General features: G+C 37.4%; 3 protein-coding genes across 5 annotated transcripts in view; all 3 read right to left on the minus strand.

Moving 5' to 3' along the window:
• Positions 1-2,514: 2,514 nt before the first annotated feature.
• Positions 2,515-5,855, minus strand: LOC101168633 (granulins). 2 transcript variants are annotated; one of them, XM_023959802.1, is made up of 6 exons: positions 5,732-5,855; positions 5,077-5,226; positions 4,706-5,005; positions 4,420-4,593; positions 2,956-3,099; positions 2,515-2,728 (listed from the first exon to the last, which is right to left on the minus strand). In XM_023959802.1, exons 1-6 carry the CDS (start codon positions 5,735-5,737, stop codon positions 2,645-2,647), a joined length of 858 nt encoding a protein of 285 aa, XP_023815570.1. In that variant the 5' UTR covers positions 5,738-5,855; the 3' UTR covers positions 2,515-2,644. The 2 variants fall into 2 exon arrangements, with proteins under 2 accessions (XP_023815570.1, XP_023815571.1); XM_023959803.1 differs by lacking the exon at positions 5,732-5,855 and adding an exon at positions 5,634-5,719.
• Positions 5,856-6,596: 741 nt separating this feature from the next.
• On the minus strand, positions 6,597-15,863 carry fam133b (family with sequence similarity 133 member B). Its single transcript, XM_004073822.4, has 11 exons — positions 15,705-15,863; positions 15,038-15,135; positions 13,606-13,684; positions 12,969-13,076; positions 12,828-12,860; positions 12,613-12,687; positions 11,085-11,171; positions 10,928-10,966; positions 10,743-10,835; positions 7,437-7,484; positions 6,597-7,235 (listed from the first exon to the last, which is right to left on the minus strand). The coding sequence occupies exons 1-11, from the start codon at positions 15,726-15,728 to the stop codon at positions 7,140-7,142; spliced, it is 780 nt and encodes a 259-aa protein (XP_004073870.1). The 5' UTR covers positions 15,729-15,863; the 3' UTR covers positions 6,597-7,139.
• Positions 15,864-17,346: 1,483 nt separating this feature from the next.
• The window catches only part of cdk6 (cyclin dependent kinase 6), a 47,139-nt gene continuing 37,983 nt past the window's right edge, over positions 17,347-26,502 (minus strand). For both annotated transcript variants that reach the window (XM_020707100.2, XM_004074000.4), the window contains exons 6-8: positions 20,684-20,734; positions 20,334-20,469; positions 17,347-20,247 (exon numbers count right to left, since the gene is read on the minus strand). In XM_020707100.2, the coding sequence (XP_020562759.1) occupies positions 20,095-20,247; positions 20,334-20,469; positions 20,684-20,734 (340 nt within the window). In that variant the 3' untranslated portion in view covers positions 17,347-20,094. The remainder of the gene's footprint in view (positions 20,248-20,333; positions 20,470-20,683; positions 20,735-26,502) is intronic.

A 26,502-nucleotide genomic window follows, 5' to 3' on the forward strand; every position in this document is an offset into this window, starting at 1 on the left:
ACTGATCATTAATATCGCATATCTCAAGTTTTCCTCATATCGGGCAGCCATAGTTTGTACACATGTTTAATTTACACTTGATTGCCTTGACAGACATACTAAGAATCTGGAAAACTTCACCTGCACTGTTCTGTACCAGGTATTTATCTCTGGGTCACACTGGTGGAGGTTTTGGCTAAAGATGTCCTGGATCCATTTTAGGTCAGTGAATCAGATTGTTGAAAATAAACTAATATCAGCAATGAATCATATCCGCAACCATGAATTACACATATGAAATCAGTCGTTAAAATGAATCCTTACACCCCTAAGTATTAGTTGTCTATTTAAAGATTAAAAATGAAAATCATGCACACATTGAATACCGGTATATAAACATGCAATGGTCAACGTTAACACCAATTCCAGGGATCTCAGAAATAACATTGCAATTGTTGCAACTAAAACAACACAACTCGATCCCCCAATGAAAGCCTGTACATGCAGCTATGTAAACAGCCGCTGATCTCACCAATGGTTTCTAACAGTTGCTCTAAAATCCAAGAGCACCTGCTGTTTTAGCGACAGCCTTCATCTGCAGCAACAGGTGACTGACAATGAAGCTGCCAACGGGGGGGGGGGGGGAATCAGCTTGGAGCTGATGGAGGAAGGCAGCTGACAAAGCGAATCCAGTGCCACTTGTTCTTCATTTAAAAGGTTTAAGTGAATGCGAACAGATGACAACAATACGCAGTTAAATAGCGGACTTGTTGGGGAAAACAAACACAGGAGTGTCAGTGTGCGCCTCATTGATTCATGATGCAAGCGTCCTCCACCAGCACCATAAACAACTAAAAATCCAGTAGAAAAACTGCAAAATATGTCAACGTTTGAGATTTTAAAAACTCTGTCGGTGAAATTCACAACAATGACTAATGCGTTGTGGGACTGTTTACGTTGGAAACTATTGTTTACTTGTTAGTTAGCAAGTTGGCTAACATTAGATCTCGGTGGGAAAACAAGCGATGCGGCGTTAGCTTAGCCTTAAGAGTTTAATTTTAGAATTAACGGTCTAATTAAGTCAATGTTTTACCCGTATTTGTTAGGAATGTACGGTCGGTGTCAGTAAAATACTGCAAATGTAAAACAAGTATCAAAAACGAGTCCAACTAACGGGTTAAACAGTTCAACCCGTTAGCTTTCGGCGCTGTGTGTTAGCTAGCCGTGTTCGTTGAGCTTACCTGCTCTTGGATCTTCAGCACAGCCATATTTCCAGAAAAATGACCACACAAGGACAGCAACCCGCCCGGGAGTAGCTGGAAAGGAACTAACGGGAAGAAAATGGGAGACGGGGGACTAGTCTGACGCGGAGTGGGTCCTTCCTGTCAGGAAGACCGTAAACTAGCCACATAATTATCGGGGACTAACCGGGAATGCTGCGCTCAGATAATGGGATCGGTGAACCGGCAGCTCATGGCGCTGACTGGAGGAACCGTCCAGTCAGATTTCATTATCCCAGTTCCGCTGATTTATGTTCATTTATTTCGTCTAATTATTTACAGAAATAACTTCACGATTTGATTTTCCTTACAAAAAACCGGGGGGGGGGGGGGGTTCACAATCTATGGTACTGTTTCAATCTATGTGCTTCATAAATGTTGGAACACAGAAAAACGTATTTATTTTTTTTTTTTTACAAATAAAAGGCAACCTCCTTTTTTTTGCAAAATAGCCTAGTGTATGTTAAGTTTTTTTTTCTCATCCGTTTCTTTGTCCACCACTTGGATATCCTTCCTCTGTTGACAACCCCCTGTTAAATACATTATCATCAGCATACATGCATATATCTTTACTAATTTACTGTTATAAAGTTAAACTGTGTATTAATAGTTCTCCACGAGAACAGAATGACGGCATAATTATGTGCTCTGTGTAAAATATGAGTCAACGGGATGACATTATTGGCTTTTTTTTTTTTAAACAAAAAAAATTTATGAAAATATGAAATTTCACTTAGAACAACTATTTTTGTGTGTTTTTTTAAGATGATTTTGTTGCATTTTCCTATTATGTAGGACATTCATTTTGAAAGTTAAGCTTTAAATAATATTTCTGAGTATTTCTTTTTTCAAATTGTGAATCAGGAGACGAAACTCAGATGGAAAATAAGTGTATTTGTAATTTAGAAAAGACAATATCCCTGCTTTACTCTATTCTGATGCATCCACTTGCAGACAAATAGATCCATATACGTGTCTTTGTTTTCCTCATCCGAGCTGGAATCTGGATCCAAACTATCCGACTGGATAGCTCCTATAAAGAATAGACTTTTGTAATAAAAAGTAATGATTAGCTAGAAAATAAAATAAAAAAATCTTTATATGTACATGGAAAAAGTAAAATAAAAAATATGCAACATACTAAAAACTTTGAATAAAACTTTTCTTTATTTTATTGCTGAAAAGTAATAGCATCAAAATAATTAAACACAACGATTTTATTTATGATTGCATAGAAATTTGAGCTAATTTTTTATCCATTTTGCAGCTTTTTTTCTTTAACATGTTTGCATGTATTTCAGACATGACGTGACATTATTTGCTAAAGCAGACATGGTTCACTGTAAAGCTGTCTCTACAGTGTATCCTTGTGGTCCTCAGATGACCTACAATTTTCTGCAGGTGGCTGATGTGGCATCACAGGTGTATCCATACTGACAGCAGTGCCGACCATCTGCACAACATTTCCCCTGAAATCACAGATATGCAACATTAAATGATGGTCACCATTTTTATTATATATGAACATTATATGAGCATTATTTTCATTTACACATATATATATATTTTTTTTTTTTGTAAAACAGTTTCACTTCTTATTTTTGAGCTTTTATACCCTTGATATCTTCAACAACATGATTCTATAATTCGAAACAAAACTTGTACATAAAAAGTCATGAAAGACACGATTTTTTACCAGCGGGTAGGGGCAGCAGGTCCACTGGCCTTCAGCTCCCTTGCAGCAAGAAGTTCCAGCAGGACAGAAGAACTTGCTATCACAGCGGATGACTCCATGTTCAGACGGGGCATCGCTAGCTTCTGTTAAAGCTGTCAGGGATTTCTGCAAAATAGAAAAGGTTTTATACAAAGCTTGTGTCATTTTTTTATGTACATTGCATTTAATGTACATTTTATCTATTTCAACACACTGACTAAGCTCTATCTCTAAGCCATGTCTATATCTTTCATATTAACCGTAATGATAATAATCAGTTTATAAAATGCATAGGATCACCAACGTCCTGCTTATTTATTAGGAGGCATTATTTGAATGCAGTAGAGGTGTGTATTTAAAATCTACTTAAGGTTCAACTAACTACCATAATATTATTTCAAGATGAACTAAAAACCCCAAAATACTTTTTAGTGACCTGAATTACCTGGATTTCTTTTCAATGATGGGAAATATCAGTTGTTGCATAAGAAACCATGCAATGATTTTTGATCAATATTTACTCTCTGGTTGGAAAATTGCCTTTTAGTTGAGTATTACTGCCTGATATTTACTTTTGTCTACCAGTTGGCGGAACTTCTTTTGCAGGAAGTAGTTACCTATTAATTGATGAGGAGAGAACAGCGGAACCAGATTTCTACTGTTGCATAAAACTGTTTTAGATGGTGGAGGTTGAAAAACTTCTCAAACTAAAGTAAAGATGTTCACTGCCACTACATGGATGCATTATTACAATCAGAATCTTTCAGGTTTTTGGTTGTTTGCTCTTTTAAAGTCCAACTCTGATCATCTTTTGATCTATTGTGAAAGCGTTCCCAGTGGTCTTTTAATTATGATTGTGTTGTTTTTAGCCAAAAACCAAAAAAATCTGTGTCGTGTTCTAGGAGATAGTTTCTGCAGAGCGGCAGGAGTTCATCAGATACTCGCCCCTGAGTTGTGTGCTGGACCGTTGGCACAAAACAACCCCTCTTCCCCACCCCGTTGGTGAGAGCTCTCTGTTTACACTCTCTCCCACTAGCTCAGACAAGTAAAAAGACGATGTACATGGATGTACATCTTTTTTGTACATCGTCTAGTTGTCTGCAAGTGGATGTGCCAGAAGGGAGAGGAGCAGGGAAGATTGAGATTGTTTTTTCAATATCCTAAATATAATATAATTTTTTGTCTGCTCCTGATTCACAAAAAATTCTCAGAAATGCAATTTTAAGCTGAATTTTCTTTATATATGTCCCCCCTCATCAGAAAAGTGCCCTAAGAACATGTTAAAACCTCCCAAAACACAATTTCCATTGTAGTGGATCTTAAAAGAAATCGTATATAGAGGAAAGTGTTATTTTAAAATGTAAATCTTGAGCAACAATTTAAGCCCATTAGTTTAAAACCTCAATGAAGCAATGCAAACGTTTTTTTCTTTAAAATATTCTTTACCTCCAACTGGATGCTGTTCTCCTCTGGGTGTGAAATGAGGGCAGCTGGGACTGAGGTCAGAGCTTGTTTGTAGTAAAATGGATATTTGAAGCCATCCCTTATACAGTGAGTGTACGTTAAGTCACAGTCATAGCCATACGGGCAACAATGGAATCCATCCAGACAACACCTTCCCTACAAGAAAATGCATTCATTTAAAAAATACATCAAATTTCGTAGATGATGGGTGAAAACTAAGATTAAATAGAATTATATACAGAGACTGTATGTACAAAGATCTACTCACAGGATAATAGGGGCAACAGAACCAGGCGCCCTTGGGATGTCTGCAGCAGGTTGTTCGATCAGGACACATGTAAAAGCTGTCACATTGCACACCTGTACTCTTCTGTGCCAGGCCGTTGTCGTTTTTGAGCTCCTCAACAAGGTTTGTAGACAAATCAAGAGCGGGTGGTTCCTCTGCAGCCTCCTTCGTCAGCATGGGGAGGCTCACCCACGGCTGGTCTGTTTTCTCACACATCATCGTGGCTAGGTTGCAGCGATACCCCGAGGGGCAGCAGTGGGCCTTGTCAGAGCAGCACACAGCCTGCAGACGGACAATGAGTCACTTTCAGATGAACGTTTCAGAGTGAGGAATGCTAAATGAGTCCAATTTACCTCTGGAAGTGGGCAGCAGCTGAATCCATGCCCAGTGAGGCAGCAGGTGGATAAATCAGGGCACAGCTTTCCATCAGGACATTCGATGGAACAAAAGGCAAACCCACACACCGACAGTCCCACGCAGAGCCACAAGGAGATTCGCAACATCTGGAGAGGAGAGCATCTGCGATTGATTTGTTTAGCTAATGCATGTCCAAAGTCCGGCCCATGGGACCAAATGTGGCCTGCATTCAAAAATCGCCTGGCCCGCAGGTTCCTGTCATAAAATCAACAATATACAGCCCCCAGCAGTTTCTAAAAACTGTGTACAATTCCCCCCCCCCCCCCCCCCCCCCCCCCCCCAGACATTTTCTGTGTTTTATTTCTGGTCTTTAAATTCACAGTAATTTTAGTAAAAGTGTATCTGGATATATTTGTTTGTTTTCAAGAAATGAAAAGTATCCTATCTCAAAAAATGTGCTCACTAGTTTTTTTTTTTAATAACTCGCTACTGATAGTAAAAATTTACTATCCTCTACTTTATCTTTCAAAAAAAATATTTTGCCTGAACTCACCTTTTATCTTATATTTCCACCAAACAAATCAGATTAGCAGTTGAAATGAATCCGTTGTGGCTATTTTAACAAAGGTATTGAGCTTCGTTGTTGCTTACCTTCATGAAGTGTAGTGAGTCTGTGTCTTCCTGTCACATGCCTCACACTTCCTCATATCTAAGAAACACAGGCATCGCTCTTTATAGTCCACATTGGACACTCCCAGTTAATAAACCTGGATTGTCCATTTCTCAGTCTCATGACTGCCGTAAACCGACTTCCCCTTTTAGACGGTTTAAGTTTAGTAATTATTGCCTAAAGTCACAACCCCACACAACCTTTCAACTTCAGGACGTCAGACTTTAGTAGTTTATATTTACCTTTTACATATCCAAAAAATAAAGGCATTTATTTCCAAGACTAACCTGTCAGCAGTTTCTGAGGCCATGCAGCACAAATCACCTTTTTTTCTATCATTTTCTGTCTATTTTGAACATCAGATGCTTTTTTTTTTTTTTTTAAGATCTTTGCATAAAGGGGATGAACCCTCCACTGCTCTCAGACCATTTTCAGAAATGTACAGTTGAAGTGTTACTTTAGCAAAAGTTGAATACAAGATTCTGCTCAAAGAAAAATCCTAAAACTGCCATTTAATTGACCGAGAAATAAAAAAAAGGCAAAAAAAAAAAATGAAAAAAAATCTGTTGAGAAACGATTTAAAAAAAGGAAAAAAAAGGGAAGTGGTGGTTATGGTTAGGCGGTGGTTTTGGAAGGAGCAATATGTCAAAGCTCAAGTTTACTGTAAGTTACAAAGTCATTTAAGGAAAAGAATAATACTTTTTTTTTCTTTAAACTGCTTCATACAATCTAATCTGAATATTTTTGCTGGTTTTCATTCAGCCACAATATTTTTTTAACATCAGCAAAATGGAAACTTTGTCTCAATATTTTAGGTTTTATATCAAAATAACCGGGACACTGACAGTTGTATCTCTCAGCAACAAAGGCTGAAACACTTTATTGTCACTGGTAAATACATTTACACTGTAGTGTAACATTTCATCTACTGGAACAAGTCAACTTTGCACGTTAGTTGAAAAGCCAACATGTCTCATAGCACAATGCAACTTCAATGTGAGGCTGGCAAGACATCAGATCGTCTACATGCATGACACATGCACCAGCAGAAAAAGCCCTGTGCAGTGAAAGGAGAAACCTGCCTAGAAACAGAGGGAAGAACTCTCCGAGGACCCGCTTACTGAAAGAGGGGGTTTCTGGGTGCAGAATATGACCAAATATAAGAAAAAAAATATTGATGTTCTTATCAGTCCTGTTACTGAATGCAACCTACAAATGAAAAGTTATTCTCAAAAAAAAGTCGATAAAATATGTACCTGCATATCAAAACGGCCTTGCTTGATCTAACTTTAATCCTTGGACTGCACCATCACGTCTCCTCATTCACCAGTTTGGAAGTCAAATTCAAAATTATATGACATGAAAATTGTCAGGAAAAGAAGAGCACTGTTAGCTAAAGTCAGAGTCCGACTGAGACGCTGCTTTCTTTTTCTTTTTCCTGCCGTGTTTCTTGTGCTTCTTTTTCCTCTTCTTCTTAGATTTTTCCTGGCAACAAAGAAGTGGATTTAGTTTCTGAGAGATATTTATTAAGTTTTTGGTCAACTATTTATTTTCAGTGAGATCTCTCGTCAGTGAGAGCAAAACAGATACTTTATTAAAGTTCTTTGATTTCCATTAGAACATTCATGGGTGCTCTTATTTTGAAAATATATTTTTTTTTTAAAAAGAAAAAGTTTAAACACTCACTGAGAATTTCTCCTCCTCACTGCTTCTCTTTTTTTTCTTGGCTTCACCCTAAAAGCAAAGTGTGATGATGAACAACGCACAAAAAATCCCTGGCGGTCACATCATTACACAATGCAGGAATTTACACAAGAGACCACAGAAAACAGTTAATCTGAAGCTGCATGTTTTATTTGAACATGCAGCTTCAGCAGATTTTTGCTGCTCAAAAAAATCATAATTTATTCTTCTAAACATTTTATTTTTTAAGAAATAATATCAACACATTACATACAACTAAAGACAAATTTTAAACCATGAAAAAGCTCATTATCATAACTCATATAATCTCTCTCTCACAACAGTTATTTCTCTATTTCAAATCTCTCCTGTGGATTATGGGATTCTTAATGGACCTTTTTAAAAAAAAACAAAGGGTAAACTTGACTCGAAAGAGAATGAGAGACGATGCTGATTTACGGAATTTGTGAATATCTGAATTGATGTAATATTTATTTTTGTAATCCATAAACACTTTGTCCTTTGATATTATAAAAACGTATGGATTTGATAAATAATCTGTACTTAGACAGGCAAATTATAAATGCCTCTGATTAGAAGTTATGTACTGGGTTACAATAAATATGTAAAAAATAAATAAAATAGTATAATAGGGGTGGGAATATATAAATTTGCTTCTTTCCACTCCTTTTAAAGCAATTCATCAACCCCTTTTTGAAAAACTTCACATTTAATTGATTCAGTGTGTCATGTACTGCATGTATCACTGCAAATATGTCTACATATGATCAACAGTGACTATGATGCATCTGCAAAATGTGTATGTATATGCATTTTCTTTTACTGTCGAATTTTTATTTTTCCAAATCAGTATTTTATTTTATTTTTTAAGTTGCATTTGTTTGACCAGGGGTGAACTTATACTCTGGAAAATACAGTAATCATCCACACTTTGATATGTTTATGTATAGATCTATTAATCCCTTCTTTAGTATTTTTGTTTCGATTGCTTGAAATTCCAATATTTAATAAAAGATTTAAAAAAACACAACTATAATGTGTGAAGACTTTTATTTTGGAGTAATGCTTTTAAAAACTGTTGAGTGCTAAATAAAGACCCTGACCAAATATGCAAAGATCGTCTGTTTGCTGATTTAATCTTCTCTACTAAACCTGTGGAGGAAAATGAAACAGAGCCTGCCTTGTAAAGGTGAACCAAAACTGTCACTTTTTATAGTTATTTTTTATTGTCTAAATGTGCCATTAGAAAACAAATATTAGGTCTTACAGAGCTTTTTTTTTTTAACAAAAAAAAAAACGAATTTTCTTAAAAAGTAGTTCCCAATCAAAATGTTAAACTTACAGTGTAATAAACCAGTTAAAAGAAAAGCAATTAATGAAAAACTGCCAATGAAAACTGAAAACAGATTAGATAATTCAGTAACCCTTTCATTTAAAGTACAGTACTTACAGCGTACTTATGTGGTATTTACATGATACTTAATGTATAACTACTGGGTATTTGCATGGTACTTACGTGGTACTTTCTATGGAATTTACTGCGTACTTGTATGGTACTTTTTTGTGTCAACTCAGTTTTTACATGGTACTTGCTGTGTATTTATGTGGTACTATTTGCTTCATACTTATGTGGTACATACTGGGTATTTATAATATACTTACTGGGTATTTACATGTTTTGCAAAGGTGTCTTTTGTGGTACTTACCACATGTAAGTACAGATAAAGTACCTTGAATTTACGCCTGCACTCATTGTATGTTTCATGGTATTTACCAGGTGTAACAAGATAGTAGGTAAGAGAAACTACATTGGAAGTACTATGAAAAATGCCCCGGAATTTACTTTCTACTTACTAAGCAAGTTTATGTGTGTTTCACGGTACTCACCATATGTAAGATGGGTAATTACATAGTACTTATGTGGTACCTTATTGTGTTTTTCATGGTACTTACTATTAATGAGAACAGGGTATGTACACAGGAAGTACTATTTATTGTATGTGAATTTTATATGTTAAGTTATAGGGTGTTTTGTGGCACTTACCATTTAAAAGGAGATAGTAGTTGCACAGAAACTGAAAATCTGTTCTTTGGAATGCTCCTTTTTACTGTTTTGTTGAGAACTTAAAACAAATTTCATTGTGATGACACTTTGTATGCTGCAGAAGTGTATCATATTAAAGATTGTTGTTTTCACTGCTGTCTTGTTTCTCTTTAAACTTGCCTCATGTTACAAGAAGTAATCAGGCCAGAATACGTTTTTACAATGCAGTTACTTCACCCTAACCAACAAGTTAGCATTGTCTCATTTGGTAAGGTCAGAAGACCAAGTGTGTATGTACACTGTATAGGAAGGTAATACGTGAACATACCCAGTATTTACTACTAAAAGTACCATGTAGTTGAATGGAAATAGGGCTGACTTTCTTTTACTGTCCAGTTTCATCGTAGTTAGGGGGTAAGTACCAAGTAATATTCAATTGAACATACCCAGTATTCCAGTATTTAGTACTGAAAGTACCATGTACTGAAATAGAAATAGGGCTGACTTTCTTTTACAGTCCAGTTTCATTGTACTTAAGGGTTAGTTTCTGTGCAACTACTATCTCCTTTTAAATGGTAAGTGCCACAAAACACCCTATAATTAAACATATATAATTCATATATAATAAATAGTACTTCCTGTGTGCATATGCCCTGTTCTCATTAATAGTTAGTACCATGAAAACTTAATAAGGTACCACATAAGTACTATGTAATTACCCATTTTACATATGGTGAGTACCATAAAACACACATAAACTTGCTTAGTAAGTAGAAAGTAAATTCCGGGGCATTTTTCATAGTACTTCCAATGTAGTTTCTCTTACCTACTATCTTGTTACACATGGTAAATACCATGAAACATAAAATGAGTGCAGGCGTAAATTCAAGGTACTTTATCTGTACTTACCTTGTTCTTACATGTGGTAAGTACTACAAAAGCCACCTTTGCACAACATGTAAATACCCAGTAAGTATTTTATAAATACCCACTATGTACCACATAAGTATGAAGCAAATAGTACCACATAAATACACAGCAAGTACCATGTAAAAACTGAATTGACACAAAAAAGTACCATGCAAGTACGCAGTAAATTCCAAAATAGTACCATGCAAATACCCAGTGGTTATAAAATAAGTACCATGTAAATACCACGCAAGTACGCTCCAAGTATTGTACTGTAAAAGAAAGCGTTACCGTTTGTTCAGTATTCCACGTCAGCTGATTTCCATCATACGTACCATCTCCTCCCCGTCTGAATCTACAGCAGACTCTGAGGATGAATATTTGTGACTTCTTTCAGCCTTCCTTTTTTTCCGAAATACCTTTTCATCCTAGACAGAGTCAAAATTGGTTAAAATGGGGGGAGAGGGGGGGGGGCACATTATAAAAAGACTCTTCACAGAATAAAATTGATTTAGATTACCTCATCTCTGTCCAGCTCTTCTTTTATTTGTTTCCTTTTCTTTTAATGATGTAAAGAAGACATGTTTAGAATATCTCAACACCAAGTGTAAAAAAAAAAAAAAAAAAACAACAACTCACTACTGCTATTAGAAAAACAGCTAAACCTTGGTTTCTACCTCTGAATCCTCCTCCAGGCTGTCAGATGCTCTTCGGGCTGAAGTTTTTTTTCTCTTCCTCTTTTTCTTCGTGCTTTTCTTTCTGTCCTGCGTGGGGGCAAAATAAAAAAAATCCTGACTTACGTACTACTCTTGCACAAGACATCTGTCCCTCTTGTTTGCAGGACGTGATTAAAATACGGATCGGTGAATCAAGAACTTTATTCCTGATGAGCCAATTTGCCAACTGAACTTAAGCGAGCAGCAAACATCTTAAAGTGAATGACCTTTGACCTGCATCTGTTCCTAGAGTTCATTTCCCCACTCTTTGTGCTTAGTAGGATTATGGTATGCAAATATAGATTCATATCTATCTGTTAGAAGCCTAAAGTAGTTCCAAAGTATGAATAGAAGCCTCTTTAACAGCTCGTCTTCTGCTGCTAACGATAAAGATTACTAGAACCACATCCTTAAGGTCTCGTTGTTTCTAAACAAGTGCATCCTTTTCAAACAATCCCACCCTTCTGGTAATATCCATGCTAAATTACTTAAGGATTTTAAAAACAAAATGCTCTGCATGGCTGCCAAAAAAGATATAAATAGCCATTTCCTTTTTTCCTGTTCATTAAAAGATCCAGTCTGACAAAAATGATGTTTTTAACATGTTCTTGTGGAACTTTTCTAAAGATGGAGGACATACATGAAGATAATGATGTTTAAATTAGCATTTCGGAGTATTTTTTTAAAGAGCTTCTTATTTGCGATGTAGAAAATACGCTGGGTGGGCCGCGAGCTCCCTGCTCCGAGCTCTCAGCGATGGGAAGAGGGGGAGGGCTTACGCCACTGCACAATCGTTCTAAAAGAGTGCTGGGAACGCTTTTACAGTCAATCCAAAGATGAATGGAATGGGACTTTAAGGTACCTTTAGAAGTTTTTACACTTTATTAAAATGTAGAGAAGCAAACAATAATTTTTTTTAAAAGAGGGCAAAATACATTGATTATTAAAAGAAAGCTGTCAGCAAGTAAGATCAAATAAGAGATTTGCAGATTTTTACCTGCTGAGCTACGTTCACACCGGCCTCAGTAACACGTGTTCAATCGACCGTTTCCCATGAAAAGTCCACGTAAACACACGTAAATGCGTGTTTCAGGCTTCAGCATTAAAAATTCTCACGTTCACTTATTGCTACGACAAATTCGGGCTCGGTGTAGTTGAAAGTCAAACCAGGCCAAACTCTGACCAATCAGGGACTTGGATTTGGTAGTGAGGTAGGGATGGCGTCCTTTTAACTGACGGAAGTGCCAACCGTTTAAAAATGAGCCATGGAGGAAAAATGAATAATAGCACTTTGTGGCCGGCTGGAATGACATCAAGTCTTTCATGCATGGGAATAGAGCTGTGAAAGAAACAGCCTAAAGATTCCACTTTGACATTTGACACCAAGCCTTTTTCAACTGCAGGTGGTGGACACGCGCTCTACTGCTCGCCCAGAGTGAACACCCAAATGTTTAGGCCGTCATTGAGAGTAGCTTAAGAGATCACCCACCTCATCTTCAGACTCTGAAGAGGAGCTGCTGGAGGAATCAGAACTCGATGAGGAGGAGGAGGAAGATGAAGAATGCTTGACCAAAACACAGTGAATGCAGGGTTCATTAGATTTGAGGTTATACACTTGTGTCAAACATTTACACGGTTCCAGAAGGAAAACAGAGTTTAGTAGGCTTTGTGTGTGTGAAGAACGGTAGTTCAGCTTCTCCTCACCCTGCTGGATTTCTTCTTCTCCTTCTTCTTTTTCTGGTTAGAGAAGACAACAACGGGAAAAAAAAGAAGAATTTGACTGTGTAAATGAGAGATTTCAAACTGGAATCATTTAAAATAAGGTTAAGCGACACCTTTTCATACCTCTTTCTTTTCTTTTTTGTCCTCTTTTTCCCGGTCTACAGATTTTTTGTCTCTGTCTTTGTCAGTTAGTAATTTTGCTCTGTGTTTTGCCAGCTCTTTCCGCCATTTCTGAAAAAGTTAAAAACACAAATAATTAACATAGTTTTTTTTAAACAAAGAAAAAAAAATGCTGGACTATTTAAAAGTCTCTATAACAGAATTTCCAGAAAGTATAAAGAAAGTTCTCTGTTAAAAAGGGAAGTAGAATTTAAGAAAACCTACATTATGGGAAGCTGATTCCCGATATAAGGGTCAAATGAAATGTGTCTGAATTAACTTCTATCATTTCTATATTTTTGTCTTTTTGACTATGATTGTATGTTTTTAATCCACAAAAGCCCTATCTAATCTAATCTAATTAATCTAATGTTAAAAAATGGATTTAGGTATTAGGTTACCACTAAAACAAATGATATAACATTTTATAAATTGAATTATTTAGTTTTTAAAATAGAGAAATGTACTTAGCTATGATGCAATTAATTCAAGCACTGCATCCAAACTTTGGATTTAAAACGGTTTAATAAAATGTGTCTAATACTCTTATTGCTTTGGTCACATTATTTTTTAAGAGAACTATGACTGAAAGATCCTTTACCTCATTCATTTTATCCTCAAAGTCAGCCAGGGCTCTCGACCCTTTCTTTTTCTTCTCCAGTTGCTCTTTTAGTTCTTCCCTGTTGAAGCAAACACACGTTTTATTTTTCATTTCATTCATTTCAAACCAGACAGCAAAGCAATCCCACCTGCTTAGGGGTAATCATCTGAGATGACAGAAACATCTTTACTTTAAAGAGATTCGTCAAAATAGATGTGAAAGCCAGTTTGCTTTTTAAAAAAAATGCTGTTTTGGATGTAGTAAACCCAGATTAACTTTGAGCACAACTACCAAATATTAACTGGCACCAAAAGTGTATAAACCTACAAAAAATAAGAAAATACATTACTACAAATTTAGTATTTAGTAAATCTTCTAAAAAAAAGTCACTTATAAAGCAACACCATCAAAATATGTAATAAAATGAACACATATGTTGGGTTTATAATGTAACATTTTAGTTTATTTTCCATCACATTATCTGGCAAAAAAAAACAAACTTTTTTTTAAATTTTATAAATATAATTAAAGATAGACTTAGGAAAAGGTGAGGGACACATATTCAATTCTAATATTGTGTCCCTCAATTGTCAAAAGAGAAAGTTTACTCATATATTACCAGCAAAAAAACAAAATAATTCAGTTATAAATTATGGTACTTGCTGTAAATCATTATTTTTTTAAAAGACAGACTCCGATCATCATTTGATCTATTTTAGATAAATGTTCCCAGTGGCCTTTTACTGATAATTATGCCATCTTTAGCCAAAATCCTGTGTCGTTTTCTAGAACATAGATTTTGCAGAGAGACAGTAGCTCATTGGAAATTCCCATTTAGGTTGTGGGCGGGACTGTTGGCGGAGAGCAACCCCTCCCCATCTTCCCGTCATCCCTCTGTTTACACGCTCTCCCTCTAGTTTACAGCTCGTCACAACCTACAACCTAACATTACTGGTAGAACAAAAACGGTGAGCAATACTGGAGCCATCCAGCTGTACAGTTTAGAGCCAGAAAACAAAGACGGATCTAGTCATCTACAAGTGGATCCTTCATGATGGAGCGGATTCACAATGATTCCAACAAAGCTATACTTACAAATGCAGATGTAAGTTTAGTTTTCTTATGTCCTCCATCATCAGAAAAATGCCAAGAGAACAAGTTAAAATGTCATTGGAGTATTTAAAGAAAAAAATTTAAAGTTTTCATCTATAAATGCAGTTTAATCATGTTAAAACAAATTAATTGCAAGTTAAATCTTAAAAACCTCAAATTTTGTTAATTCTCAAAACATTTGTAAATCCCTGCAAGGACAGCCTTTAATTTCCATTTAGCTGTGGTCAAATATTCAGTAAAAAAGACATTCGGGCAAAAGCGCCCCTGTCAATGAAAATGAACAGAAGACAGAAAGACATCTGGCAGTGCTCCTCCTCACCATGTTGGTCGAGGTCTGCTCAGGTAATCCTGTATGGTTGGTCCTGAGGCCTGCGCTGGCCCCCTAGCTCTAGCAGCTGCAATGGGGTTGATGTAAGCCTGAAACAAAAACAAAAAAAGGTCTGATTGATCATTGAACAATTTTAAACTTGATTCGATATTTAAAACCAAACGTCCTACAGAAAAAAAACCTCGATTTTCACAGTCCTAATATCGATGCAATTAAAAATAATGCACTCCGTGCTACAGTTTGCATGATTCTCATTCTCCCGGAAGCCATATCATGTCAATATTATGACGGACACTGTTTTTTTGTTTTTCAAATTCGCAATATATCAAAACAAACACCTGAGCTGAGGTGTAATGTTGGTACTTTCTAGTTTCTGCACTGCGCAGATCTTCTTCTAAGTTGATGGACAGGGGGCAGCGATACATCCCAGCTTTTGAAAAAATAGATCAAATTTCACTATAGGTCAAGTAATGCATAGCTTTACTCAACGCTCATCATAGCACAAACATGGCACAAATCAATACATAGACATGCTAACCTGAGCTATGATGACTGAGCCAACGCTAAGCTATGCATCGAACTCTTTGGTTGCTTATACAAATAAACAAAATGTGAGAAAATATATTCATAAAAATTCACACTTACGCAATTAACTTACCACACGATTGTCCCTCTTGCCCATATCAAGAAAAAAATACTCCAACACAACTCGGTAATTGACACTTTGCTAGCTTCCACCTAGCTACTTCATAATTAACGGAAGATAAGCAGCGCTGCGGCGTCACTTCGTCTTCTTCGGATGTTTTGTCTTCTTGATCAAACTCTCTTCTGCCCCCTTTTGGCGACTCGTCATAACACAGCCTTCGAATAAATCAACAAAACGCAATGGAGATTTTTTTCTAGCGTCTTAAAATGTGTTAAAAAAATGTTAAATATAGGATTTTATTATTACACAGCAAACAAGAATGAGCTCCATCAAAAAATCAGATAATTTTTTTTGATATCTTAACTATATTTTAGTGATTATTTAATCAGTATCGAATCAGAAATTCCATGTCTACGGAAGCCCGATAGAGGCCGCACATGTAAACTTTTTTTAAAAGAATCGTCATTCTGAGAACTTAACAACATTTGGCTTTTTTGTCGTTGTTTTTCTTTTTTGTTTTCTTGGAAAAAAATAACATTTTCATCTGGTAGCCCAAAATGATAAACATTTTACCAGTTTTTAGTTACCTGGAGAAAACAATTTTCCCGAATTAACAAGATACATATTCAAAAATGTTTTATGTAAAGAACTTAAAGCATTTAGTTTTATGGAAGATTTATACCTGCAATGCCAAATAGTATACCTGCAGTTTTATAACCTTAACAGAACGAGTCTGAAACTGAAGGCATTGCTTTAATTAAAAACAAAACAAAAAGTTAAACTATAGGTTTAATGGACATGACAAAACGTCGAAGTCTTCTGTTCTTACTACAAAAACTAAAGAAGAAAAAATCAGAAATTGGCTTTTTTGTTATCTGGTATCTGAAATGTGTGCAAATGTCAATTTGTACCTAATTGTTCCACTTGTCTGTTACGTTGTAGTCATTTGATTTTTGTGGTTAGGTAAACAGACTTCTGACTGGATTTCTTTTCAAACACTGTTCAAGTTTAGTCGTCAAAAATGAACTGTAGATTCTCTTACAATTTCTTTGTTTGTTACAGTTTATTTGATAAAATATTAGCTTTGTTTTTTTACCCACAGAATTCACATAAACCAAATGTTTTTGGACTTTCCACGTGCCTGCACCTTCTCAGTGCTCCAAAACATGCTATCTTTGACAACTCCTGAATTTGAATGTGGAGCAATATTTCTGATAAATGTTTTTGCCCATTTGTTTGGATTTAAATGACATATTCTACAAGAAAACAGTACTTTGCAGACAGACCATAATCCTGACAAGTTTTTTCTGACAGTTTTAGTTTTTCAAAACTAGTGTGTACCACCTGGTTGGTTAAAATTTCCAGCTGATCTAAAAGATATTGAGTGTAGTTTCTTGTTTATTTTATTTCTACATCTAAAAGCAAAAAGGACTATATATAAGTATATTTTTGAGCAAGCCCATAATAAGCCCCCAATACTTTTGTTGGTCCACTCCACAGCACGTTGCCTCATTTAGCTATGAATAGTAGAACAAAAAGTGCACATCTAGAAAACAAATGAATATAAATATAAAAGTTGGTGATTTAAAAAAGATCAGTCGAGTATTTCAGTGCAACCTGTGTGACAAATGGCATTAATTCAGTTACATTCACATCATTTATAAAAAGCTGTTTCTTTTATTCAGCCGGTGCAACAGAATAATAAGACATCCATACAAAAGTCTGTCAAACCGAGTGATATGAGTGAAGCCAAAACACTGACATAACTCAAAGCTGTTAAGAGACTGAAATGTGTAACAATTCTTGAAAGAATAGAGTGATTGCATTCACTGAAATTGGACAAATGCAGTCAATATTTCAACTGCAAACCATTATTTCAAAGGTACTTGTAGCTTTCATTATGTTTTATGCAGCACTAACACCAGAGTTGTTGTCATCAAACATTTCACAAAGTGTTACGAAGAGCAGATGGTTACGCGTTTTTTTTGTGTTGAGCATTAAAATGTCTTTGCAGATGGTTCTTTTCAAACTGTAAATACTACAGTAACATCTATTGGATAAATAGTAACGACAGTAGCCTGTGATCCAAAAACACCGTTGTGAGACAGCTTAAAAGAAAAAAAACCTGAAGAAGTTGAACTGTGGTCATTTAGTAGCCCAGAAATGTGCAAACTGTGCCCGAGAGGTTTGGACGTCCAGAAAATAAGAATTAAATAAAACCTGAGAGTTGGAGAATGAATCTGTATGTGTGTATATGTGTAATCAGCACTACCTGCTCAGGAAACATAAACCAGTGTTAAATCGTTACTGTTTTGCATGAACTACAACATCCAAAAATACAACTCTGCATTACTTGCTTTTTCCTTTGCTAATACAAACACGACGGCACAAGGAGGCAAAGAAAGCGCTCGCAATAACTGTGCAGCGTCTCCCCGCTGAAAAAAAACGATCGCTCAATCCATACGCATCCAGATCCTTTATCCACCCAAACATTTGCAAAAAGGCAAAACACTCACTACTCTACAATTATTTGAACATATTTGACAATGCCTGTATCAAGTTATCTATCATGTCCCCCTAGCAGGTATCTTTGTACAGTACCAAAGCCTAACCTCTATACATTCCTTACATACACAAACTCCTCTGATCCTCTATGGAGCTGGTGTTCTCGCTGTAAGAATACTGTATGCCTCGGCATCATTATTAAAAAAAAAAAAATCAAGTAACAAGCATATAAGGCTTGTCAATATTATTAAAATTAAATACAGAATATTTGTATTCGTATTTCGCCCAATGTTTTTCTATTGACTAGTGCTGGTGGCTGTTTCCACCTATTGCAAGCTGGAGCATTGCTGTAAAATTCAGATTTTAAATAACTGGATTTCACACTAGTAAATGCTCATAATAAAATACTACAAGTATTAAAAAATCAAAGTCTTAAAGTAAGTGGCAGGATAATCTGTTTCATCACAGCAGCCATTAGAATCCTGCTACTGGCTGATCTGCAGTTACTCTGGGTATCCACATGGTGGCAGCATCATAGTAGGCGAAAATGAAACATGGAGGAACTGTTTTGCTTTGGAGTCATTATAATAACTTGATGGGTGGATAAGCATATGCTTATATCTGTGGCAGCAAACACACACAACGGTTGTGTGTCTGTGAGTGTGCTTGTATTGTTCATATTCACACCACGCACTCCCACAGAGAGCAGAAAGGCAGGAGAGGTCCATGATGTCCACCTGCGCCCTCCTGTCCTCAAGTCTTTAGGATCAACACTGGTCACAAACAGCGCCTCCAACGTCAGTCTGCCTGAGTCCCTTTTTGCCGGATCTTTCTTTGTCCATTTCGGTTTCACAAGGTTGGAAGAAAAAAAAAGCAGCAATGTGCGAACCATCAGTTCACAATAGGACAAAGTTGTGCACGGTTCCGGGGGGAAGAGGGCGGGCCTGCCCTTACGCCACCTCTGCAGTGTCACTTTCTGAAGCTTTGTACACTGACCATAAGAAGAATTGGTCCATCAAATCCATACAATGTTAATATAGAATGGGGAAATTAGGCTGAGCTTTACGGAAAAGATGATTGTCGGATCAAGGAAAAGACATTCGTGGATATGCACTGGCAGGAAGTGGAGTATTTAGCCCCTTTTAGACACTAATGGAGGCTTGACCTGCTTGAATTATTGTTCCATAACAAATTTCCTGCTTTTACTACTCTGCATTTCGGCTGTTTAGAGGAATCAAATGAACTAATAAAATGGCCTTCCATCATTTTGTTTCTGAAGTCAAATAAAAAGTTCGTAATTGCCTCTTCTGTTTCCTTAGTTTTTGCTTTTTCGCAGCAGCTTTTGTTAAAACATCAAACATCAAGCTTTCAGCAATGAGTCTGGAGCAACCAAAATGACTAAGAGTGAAGGGACTGTCCTCTGCTTAAGGACAGTCCTAACCTTAACAAGAACTAAGGAGTCTAGATGATCAGATTAAACATGGAAAGGTTGTTTAACACAACCAGCTCTCTTTGCATCACAATGGCATGCAAATCTAAACTTTAAAAAAAACAACCAATGACGGAAAACAGATCGATTTAGCATTACTGTTCTCCATCTCATGTCTGAGGAGGGCTTACCATGTGACACAATTCATCACTGATGCAGTCAGAACTGGCCTCAAAAATCACATTTGGTGAGCATGAAGACGTTTCGAGACCTCAGGGCCTCTTTAAGTATTTTCAAAAGGTAAAAGCTCTCTAGACTTACTAACTTTTTGTTTTTTTAAAGATGTGTCTTCAATTTGAAGTCTTTTATATTTCTCAGTATCAAACTGATGTTGTAAAGAACAACTAAGCAAAAGGGAATACATAACACTTCTTATAGGAAGTGTACAGGACCACTAAAGGGGGAGGATCAGGCCGTCCTTTCCTCCATGGTGGGGTTGTTGCTGGGGATGGGCTGCGCTGCGTACACGCTTCTGCTGTGGCTGTCCAGGCTCTGAAAGTAGGGGTGACTTAGGGCTGTGAAGGCCGATATTCTCCTGGAGGGGTTGAACGCAAGAAATTGCTGCAGGGAAGGAAGGATAGAGGAGGATGAGTTTGAGGTCTTATAGGATGCATTCCTGTCCGATTCATTTGCCGCCCCCCCCCTACCATCAATAGAGCTTGTCCTTGCTCGTCTATGTCTGGAACCAGGTCTTCTATCGGTTTTGGGGGCCGAGGGGTGAAGGCACTCTGAGGGAGGGCGACTTCCTGGGGCCAGTCTTCTGCTGACGGCACCCCAACAACGCTGTAGGACGTCAATAGTGATTAGAATTAAGCACTAAGTTTTAGGATGAACGTTTAAATGTTTGGACACCACAGAATCAAAGACTAATAGTTTTAACCTTTATGCACTGATCTCTACCAAGAGTCACACTTCAGCATTAGAACTTCATGGCTTAAAATGATAAAAAAAATAATTGGAGATGACAACAAAAGGAAATGCACTTCCTGTTACTTACTCAAAAATCTTTCCCAGCTGATCAACATCTGAGTTTCCTCGAAATAGCGGCCTGGGAAGCAGAAATTAAAAACAGGTTAGTCAGACTGCAGGCGCTTTTTAAAAAAAAAAAACAGACCCGTTGCTGCTTTGGACATCAACTTTAAGGCTCACTCTCCCACTGTATATGAGCACTATAATGTCTGGTTCAGGGCAAAAGAGGAATGTGTGAGTCTTCTGCGAACATTTGAAGTTCAGATGTTGTCGGGGTTGTGGAGAAGGATTGAAAAACCGCTGAAGGAGTATGAGAGGGAAGGAACAGAGATAAAAAAATAAAAAAAATGGTGGGGCTGCTGGTGGTTGCTGTGGCTTTGGGCAGTCTTCAGATGCCCGTGGGCGGTCATGGCTTTGCTTGGCATCCACTCGGATTCCAGAAGTCATCAGCACAAGCCTCCTGTTAGCCACACAGGCCAGAAAAGGCCTTTTTGTTCATATGTGCATCTGCTTTTTCCTTTTTAGCAGAGTTGATGTGTGTGGGAGACAGGACGAGTGAAAAAATAGATCATTCTAACCGAAAAAGACAATCGATGAGGGAATACTTCGCTCACATGCATTGACTGTATACAAGAACTGGACTGAGTGACCCATTCCCACTTGTGTTCCAAACAGGAAGCACCTGCTGGCTCCAAGATGCCAAAATTCCATAGACTTCTATATAGATATTCAGACAATATATTTGTCAGAAAAAAGCCTTTCTTCTCTGCTTTTAACATAATCTAGCTAATTCTATTTTTTTCCTGATATTCTGTTATTCAAGTTATAAACTGGCCAATAAGATGTCTCGATAATAGTCTCACGTTGGACGTTATAACGTTTAATTGACAGGTTCTCCCGAGCCCACTTTCAAGTGGTAGGCGTGTGGACTTTCAACAAGCTCACTTCTTATTGGTGAGAGGGGTTGCCATAGAAAATATGACTCAGACCGACTTGGACAATCACTAATTCTTGACGCCGTCTGGCTCAACCGTTGCGGCCTCCATATCGGGAAAAATTGACTTCATTTATTAAATCAGTTTCTATGGGTGAGGTCACACTCACTTGGTCCGGTTCTCATAAACCAAGCATGTCCAAAGTGCGGCTCATTGGCTAAATGCAACTTGCATTTAAATTTCCACCGGTCCGCAGGCCCCTGTCAGAAATTAATGCTATATGCAGCTCAAGCACCTTGTGAGAACTACGATTTCTTGATTGTGATTGGCTGAATTGTTATACACCGTCTTAAATATGTGGCTTCTTGACCGTCAGAGCCTTAAGGGGCGACAAAAAGAACTGATTTATGTGTTTCTCTGATCAAAAGAGCAATGGTTTGTACTTCTGGAGAACATAATTATTTGTGTTCCTCTTTACATAGGTTAAATTACAAAGTTCACGGTGAGCATTTATTAGTGTATAATATGCAATACTTCTTCTGAAACTAGATTTATTGGTGAAAATGTATTTATGGAATTGTTCAGAGAACAAGTCACGCTTTTGCATAGTTTGGTTTTTCTTACTTAATTTGCACTTTTCAGCTGCTGCGACTTAGACTCCAGAGCGACTTATAATTTGAAAAATATGGTAGATATAATCTGTTCAACGTTAAGAAATAAAAGTATTCAATTGCTAGTATAAAATTATTATTATTCTTACTAAATAGTTCATTTGAATTTAATGTTATTATAAGGGTTCATAGAATTCAGGCTGAATGGTTGGCCCTCACACATTTTTACCTCACCAAATCTTTGTCAAAAGTTTGGACATCCCTGTCATAAACAGTCAATTGGTTTCATGCTACCTTCCACAGAGATGATTAATTACCAACAGCTCAAGACAGAATACATTCACTTAGATGTGCTTCTATGTCTTTTAAGTCACATGGAAGCTCCAAAGCGCCCCTTTAACTGAAGTCAACACAGACTAGCCAGCCACCACGTGCTTCCCTGCGTTCTACATGCAGGAAGCCATAACTCCTTTTTTTCATACACACTCAGATGTTTCCCATTCATAGGTATTCAGCTCAGAATTTCAGAAACTGAACCCCGTCAGGGTTTTCCTTTGTGCTGTGCAGCACATGCGATTTTTAGGGCAGCTCTTTAAGATCAGACCAAACCAGTTTTTGACTGTTGGAAAGAAAAAGAGAAAAAAAACACGCACACACACACACACAAAAAAATTCACCTACAGCAAAGTTATCATGCCAAAACAAGTACAGCTGAGATCTATTTTTGAACATGAAGTGGTTTGCTGATGATTCCCATAAGCCTGGCCACCGGCATGCAACGGTTAATGGCATGGGCGCAAGCAGAGGGGCGCAGTTTGTGCCCATGCAGACCGGTACCACTTCTCAGTCAGAGATGTACACGCATGTTCTCCCACAAACCAGCGGTGGGAGTGCAATGATTGAAAGCGGGCTGGGAAGCGCAGCTGAGTCACACTTCCTTTAGTGCCAGGGCAGCTCTGTCCCACATTCCACTGAGACAACCTCTGGAATGTGTTCATGTGTGCGCGCATGTTTGCACGTGACGGCGTCTGAGTGGAAACTGGACAGAAAAGCTGTGTGTGTTTGAAGAGTGGATTCCTTATGTGTTCAGGCCAGATTTGAGGCATCAAATTCAGGGTTTGTGTACACATTTTGTGAATACGAATGCTCACCTGCACACGCACACACTCTGGTATTTTTTATTGGTTTTTAAACTATCAGAAAGTCTTTCCTGGCGCATTCATATTTTGATCAAGAACAAAAACTTGATTAACCTAAAGACCCATTTCGATCGTCTCTAGATCTATTGTAAAAGCGGTCTCAGTGGTCTATTGATTATGATTATGCCATTTTAAGGGATTTCTACAAGTGGATGCATCAGAATGGAGCGGAGCGGGGAGCTTGTGGCTTGCCCAAAGTATTTTCTGTGCTACAAACACAATCTTTTTCAAACAGCATTTTGCGTCTGCTCCTGATTAACAACAATTTGAATCAAGAAATACTCAGAAGTGCAACTTTAAATCTTAATTTTTCCTAAATCTTGAATGTCCTCCATCATCAGAAAAATGACACAAAAACAAGTTAAAAACACCCAAAACATGCTTTTCATCTCGGTGGGTCTTTAACACACTATGCTAAGCATGCAGACGCAGCGTTGATCAATGTTAGCTCAAATATTGTACTGCAGGATGTTTTTATTCAAATGTAGAGATAGTTAAAAGTTTGAAAATAAAAGTAAGTAATATCATCAATTGATTTTTTTTTAGCCAAAGAAGAAGTTGGATTTGATTGTCGTGCAGTAGCATCATATTTTATTCTTGATTTTTTTCACTAGACTCATTTACTCAAGATATATTACAATGACAGATGTCATTTAAACAGAGGGCTTGAACTCTAATAGCTAAACAGAGTCGTTTAGTTTTTCCTCATCAGGTCAGCAGTCGACTGCCTGAACATTAGGCTTTTTGCTTATAGCGGAGCTTCGCCCAGGCCTATTGGAAGTTTTTTTTTTTTTTGCTGCACCTGTCAGTTGGGTCAGCCTACATAGATTTAAGGATGTTGGATGTTTAATTCAGACACATTACTGTAAAAAAAAAAATTTAAAAAGAAAAAGGTAAAGAGTCTTCATAAGGTAGCTTTTTTACTCCACATAGGGTCTGTATGAATTCCCTCACTAACCCCTAAAATACATAGTGTGGGACTATCTAGTGCCCTGGACTTTCGCACAAGTAACCCATTTAAAGTAAAAATCTAATAAATATAAATACAGACTGTTTATTAATCCATTGTTTTCTGATGATGAAAACGGATTATTTTTAAACTATAAATGTACATTCTTTTTCTCTTTCAAATAACAAATCCTTCAAATACAATGCACTGTGGTCTCTATTCGCCAATTTAGTCAGTAAAGACGGCCATTGGTTTTTAGCAGAGACTTCTGGGAAATTTCCAGGGCAATGACTTTTTGGAATTGTAAATTCAGACACTTTGACAAAATGGCCAACGCACTATAAAGTGCACTGATTAGTATTAAGTGAAGAAATTTGGACACAAGCATATTATTTGTGAACTAACAAACAAGCATAAAATGAAACTCAGATTGTGCTTTGCTTCCATAGCATAACAAGCACTAAAGCTTAGCAAAGCACAACTTCCTTTTTGAAAAGGAAGGAAATTATTGCAAGAAAAACTTCTACTTTTTAAGAAATTCTGTGCCAAAAGACGAGCACCCTACATCCTTCAGCATTTGAAAGCACTCAGGAAATGTTTGAATTTGGCTTTAGCAAACCAGTTTATACACTTTCTTGTCAATCCTTCCACTACTGTCACTTACAGCTTCACCCAAGTCTCCTCTAAAATGACAGGTGGTTTTCTTTGTGTGTTTGTTGTGTCCAGCAGCTGAGCAAATGGATACGAGCTGAAGGCCACTTGTGTTTGACACATTTTACAGTTACAATGGGGGCTATGAGTCTTCGGATACATGAGGGGTATATCTATATAAACTCATTTTGTATTCAAGGGCTAATATTCATTTATGTTTATTATATTTGTTGGACCATCAAGAGAAGAGTGAGGGAGATGTTAGAGATGGGGGCTAAGGGTAGAAAAAAGGAAAAAAGGGGGGGAAAGAGGCAACAACTTGTTGGAGGTTTATCATTATTATGGTGAAATGTAGATGTTTACCAAAAGGGCTTGACCTGTCAAAAGACATACTTAGGTAGTTTAAAAAATATATATTAATGACCTGCAGACTAGGATATGTTGCAATGCATTCAGGGCTTCTCGTCCGGAGGCCCAGAATAAACAGCAGGCAGAATGAAGCTGAATCCATTTGTGACGTCTTCTCACTGTAAGGCTGCGTTCACACCGAACGTGATTCACGCTTCAAATTCCAGTCAGACGTGCGGATAAATTCCTCTATTCGGATGCGTGGCAAATTTGTGTATCTCATTTATAATGCATGGAATACGCAAATGATGTTGAGAGATGAGGTTTATTTATGTTTAAGAGTTCTACAAAAGCATCGGTAATCACGTCACCGTGTCTGGCTTCTTGACATCATTCAGAGACTCTTGCAATACAAAGAGGTTATCCGTCTACTGCAGGAGCTGCATCTGAATGACGCCCACTTTCAGCTGTACTTTTGTTTTTCTGTGACCCAGTTTGATGAGCTGCTGTCCGAGAAGAAAGATTATAAAATCAGGCTACCTTTTTACTATTGGCACAATGCAAATAAGAAAAATATCTTAAAGTTCAGGATGAGAATGATCAGCTACTCCTCCATGTTGGCTTTATACTGCATCTGCTAATCACGTTACTGATCACGTCACAAGCCAAAGCTCAGTCCCCGATTGGTTGACTTGATGCGTCTTTTCCCCCTAAAATTTCAAATGTACAAACTCTGGACCTATGAGATTGCGTAACAATACTCAAATCTCACTGTTTTGGACTGCCGTGCCGCACCCAATGTTCAATTCACACAACAGGACCTCAGATTCCGTCTGTACAATGACCGTTAAAAACATTAAAACTGGACTACCACGCCGCGCAAATTGTATTCGATGTGAATGCAGCTTAAGAAACGAAAAAGGCCCCATCCCCATCAGCAGAAAGATCCCGTCTTTCCCCCATGTCTAATGATGTCTAAGGACCTGTGGTAAAGTACAATGGGAAGTCCATGGCCACCAGTAAAGATGATGTGATCTAGGATGTTAATGGACACTACAAAGCTGAATATGCCATTGGGTGTGTGCAGAGAGAGAAAGCTGATGGAACCACAGACCACGTCAGCATTATCCCTAACAAGGAGGCTATTACCAGGC

The sequence above is a fragment of the Oryzias latipes genome, chromosome 11, assembly GCF_002234675.1.
Source record: "Oryzias latipes chromosome 11, ASM223467v1".
In the NCBI taxonomy this organism is placed as follows: domain Eukaryota; kingdom Metazoa; phylum Chordata; class Actinopteri; order Beloniformes; family Adrianichthyidae; genus Oryzias; species Oryzias latipes.